The 3,853-nt window shown below is 57.0% G+C and overlaps 2 protein-coding genes across 2 annotated transcripts; both read right to left on the bottom strand.

Annotated features, from left to right (window-relative positions):
- Positions 1-1,080: 1,080 nt before the first annotated feature.
- On the bottom strand, positions 1,081-2,275 carry AURANDRAFT_59470 (hypothetical protein; the record flags this gene model as incomplete). The annotated part of the gene is made up of 3 exons (XM_009042327.1): positions 1,081-1,388; positions 1,434-1,953; positions 2,048-2,275. 3 exons carry the CDS (start codon positions 2,273-2,275, stop codon positions 1,081-1,083), a joined length of 1,056 nt encoding a protein of 351 aa, XP_009040575.1.
- A 470-nt stretch (positions 2,276-2,745) lies between these two features.
- On the bottom strand, positions 2,746-3,667 carry AURANDRAFT_72452 (expressed protein; the record flags this gene model as incomplete). The annotated part of the gene is made up of 3 exons (XM_009042326.1): positions 2,746-2,763; positions 2,820-2,925; positions 3,038-3,667. Coding segments are annotated over 3 exons (648 nt in total), but the record flags the coding sequence as incomplete, so codon positions are not given.
- Positions 3,668-3,853: the final 186 nt, after the last annotated feature.

Here is a 3,853-nt window from a genome sequence, read left to right as displayed (position 1 = left end):
CGCTGCCGCTGCGTGCGCATGGTCTGGAGACGCTTCGGGCGCTCGCAGCGGCGTCGGCGAACACGGCTGAGCGCCGCGTCCAGAAGAAGGACATCCAGTTCGACGCCGGGCGCAGCTCGTGGCAGACCCTCTTCGACCCGAGCAAGTCCGGCTCCCTCGTGGCGCGCGGCTACGCAGCGGGGGGCGGCGCCTCCGGCCCCGATCGAGGCCGCTACTGGATCACGGCCGCGGGGCTCGAGTACCTCGCGGCCGTGGACCGCGCCGCCGTCGCCGACGCCGACGCCGACGAGGATCTGGACCTAGTCGACGCCGCCGCTGCCGACGACGATGACCATGGTGATGCCCCTGCCCCTGCCCCTGCCGCTCGTCGAAGCTCGGATGGTCCGGAAGACGGGCGTCGAGCTCGACGACGCGGGAGACGCGCCGGCGCCCGCCGACAAGCCCAGGACGGGCCTGTCGGCGGCCTTTGCCGCCGTCGACGGACGCCTCGTCGTGCTGTCCGAGGCCGAGAACGCCAAGACCGTCGCCGCGTGCGACGGGTGACTCCGCGCTCGCCGTCTTCTCCCGCCCCGCGCGTCCCGCGCCACAGAGCACCTCGCGACGATCTTTTAGCAGAAACGCATAAAAAGAGGCGAGATCGACGAGGAATCGGGGTGTTTCGACGGGACAACGGTCCTTTAAACGCGGCTATGGTTTACCCCAAAATCGGGGTCTGCTGGAGGTCCCTCCGCGTGGCGGGAGCCCGTCGAATTTAATTGGCACTTTTTTCTGTGATTTGTTTTCGTCCTTGTATTTTACCCGGAGATTACCCTGGCGGCTATAGCCAGCAGCAGCAAAGGCAACTTGAAAGCCATGCTGCGCAAACGTCCACGGCAATCGAACCGATACTTTTTTGAAGCGCAGACGCGTCTCGGACCTTCGTGGCACGTCGCCACCGGAGGCGTATAGTACCGTCGTTGGGCCACTAAAGCGGACCTCGCTATAGGCGACTTATAGTGGCTCGCTGCGCTCTCTCGGGTCCCGGTATCGACGGAAGTTCACCAACTTCGCGGAGCTCGGCTGTGCTGGTGATGGGCAGGACTACGGCCTGAATTTGGAGAGAAGCGGCTTGCGCCCAACATTCTTCCTCGCAACACCAAGTGCACAATCGTGGCACCTCGAAGCAAATTTCAGGGAGCAGATCGTCTCATTTGCATTTGCTATCTCTGGTGAAGCTGTGACGATCATGAGCGCCTTTGAATCCCCTGCAAGTGAATCTTGCAGGAGGTAAGTCAGCTTGGAGTTGCGAAAGGGAACATGAACCTTTTTTTCGCTGCTTAACGCTGCGATCACGTCGCCCAAAGCAGAGAGGGACTTATTGATGGCCTTCGCCTCTGTGAGACGGTCACCTGCAACGCGGGGCTTTGTGAGCCAGATCTGGCAATTTTGCGGACCTGTAGCGCCAGTTTTGTCAAGCCGTTCACTCCCGGCAAGGTCAACAAGGTTAAGCTTGGAGCGCAGGATGTCACCGGATGGCATCGTCCCCTTGATATAGAGAGTGACTATTGAGTGGCTTCTAGATGAATCCTTGTTCAGGGCGTGCGCACCGGCGGCCCGGTGGGAGGCACCACGCGCGATCCAGACTTCAATCTCTTCCATGGTCGACACTCTCTTGATGTCGAGGCCTTTGACTATGGACACACCAGTTGCAGTTGTTATATCGAGTCTGGGTGATTCGCTACCGGGTTTTCGGAGAAGATCTCGGATGGCCTCATTGTAGATCTCAAGCATAGAGAGCTCAAGATCATAGACGAGCCCATTGCTATGTGTCTTAGCTGTGTTTATAATCGCCTCAATTGCTCTAAAGTTGACGCCCCGATCGTCAGGTGAACCTTCCATCGTGTGCGTTTTCCCAGATCCCGTTTGTCCGTAGGCAAAAATGCACACGCTGTAGCCGTCAAGTGCAGAGGTGACCTATGGGTTTTCGCAACTCAGTTGCAAGGGTGTCAATGGAAGCGTTTGAAATCGGCGCGTACGACCGACTCGGCGTGATGGCAAGGTCGCGGACAGACTCGAAGACAGTGGTCTGGGAGGCACTTGGTGAGAACACACCGTCGAACTCAAAATCGTAGTCGTCGCCTTCGTGGTCGGGCCGCGTGATGCGAATCACTCCATCTTCTGGGAACTTGGCCGCAGTGATTGAGGCGTCCAGATCGCCCCTAGACGGCCGACAGCGGCACAGAACACGAATGTTACCTTGAAGCTCCATGACGCGATTATGCAATGCCCGTCGCATGTGTCTCTCACGCTCGACCTTGTCTTGGGCAATACGTGTTTCAGATTCTGCAGCAGCGATACGAGACTCACTTTCGTATTTGTTTGCCAGTCTGGCAGCTTCCACCGCGAGGGCAATAGCGGAATCAATGCGCTGTGCCTCATCTGCTGACGTTGCAGTCACAAGCGCTTCGAGCGTTTCAAGCCTGGCTTTGGCGGCAGCGAATGCGGCATCGGCTGCACGGTGCGAGTCCATGGACTGTGCGAGTGCTGACAGTGAGGTGCAATTCACCTTCACTGATGCCAAGGACTGCGCCCTGCCTTCCATCTCCTCGAGGCGAGTTGTGGCTACCGTGAGAGCGGCCTGTGCATTATCAGCACGTGCTTCTGCGCCAGCGACAGCGGCCAAAGCGCCCTGGAGCTGATGCTCCGAGTTTTGAAGAAGAGGATGGAGCTCAGTGTCGTTAGCTATGCCCGACATCCCACCCCTGGGTCCAAGCGCATAACCACCTGTACGCGACATGAATTCCCAACTAGATCCTGAACGCTTTGCGCGGACAGAGCACCAGTATGTACCTTCTTCCTCGCGTCGACAAGCTCGAGTTCAAGCTCAAAGTTACGTGCTTTGGCTGCACGGACTGCTGCAAAGAGGCGTGCTGAGTCGACTGCAACCTATATGTGATAGTCAATGCCTCCCAAACGGCAAATCACGTGCCATTGACCCGGTATCTCTCGTTTGCTGCGGCCCACGTCAAGTAGCATTTTTGGAGGGGGAGAAAAATACAGTCGGACGTTGATGACAGACGGCGCCTGATGCAACGAGGTCCGATACCTTGGTATCGTCTGCCTCTGTTAGTGACATGATTTGAGCCTCGAATATCTGGAGCTTGGCACGCTGCTCTTCGTCGCGTACCAAAAGCTCTGCGATTTGCTGGGCATCTTCGTCTGCCTGACGTGCTGCCTCACGAGACAACTTGCCATACTCATCGACGAGACTATCAATTGTCGACGACTCCGTGAGCGCGAGACTAAGCTTCTCACTGGTCTCCTTACTTGTTGCCCGTTCCTCTTCCAACGAATGTTCCAGGGCCACGACCATACATCGCAGCTTGGCGACCTTCCCGCGCAACGACTCACAGCTCTCGTAAGACTCGAGTTTCACTTCTTCTTCTTCTGAGATCAATACGGGACGCAGTGTCGCGCCCTCGACGGATTCGTCCGTGGATATCTCGTCGTTCAGCTGCTCGTCAAGGCTGCTTAGGATTGCAGACCCGCGAGAGACTGCCTTGCCGAGAACTGATCGAATCATTGTGTCAGCTCGAAGCCAAGTCGTTAGCCAGCTCACCAGTGTGGTGTCCCAAAGCAGTGATTGTAGGTGGTGCTCATAAAATCAAGTTGCGTTTCACATGACATTGTTAGCTCTACGATATCAATTAAATAAAACAAGCCGGCCTATGGCCGGCTAGCAAGGACGAATCAGAATTTGTTTCCGTCCACTTGGCCTTTCGTATCTCCCACTAGCCTGAGTTAACGGAAGCAGAGTAAACTCCCCCCTCGTGGGGGAGGCTGAGCTCAATTCAGTTAAGAGTGCCAGAATGAA

Source organism: Aureococcus anophagefferens (assembly GCF_000186865.1).
Source record: "Aureococcus anophagefferens unplaced genomic scaffold AURANscaffold_30, whole genome shotgun sequence".
In the NCBI taxonomy this organism is placed as follows: Eukaryota; class Pelagophyceae; order Pelagomonadales; family Pelagomonadaceae; genus Aureococcus; species Aureococcus anophagefferens.
The sequence above is the reverse complement of the archived record's forward strand: the minus strand, read 5'-3'. Positions and strand labels throughout refer to the sequence as shown.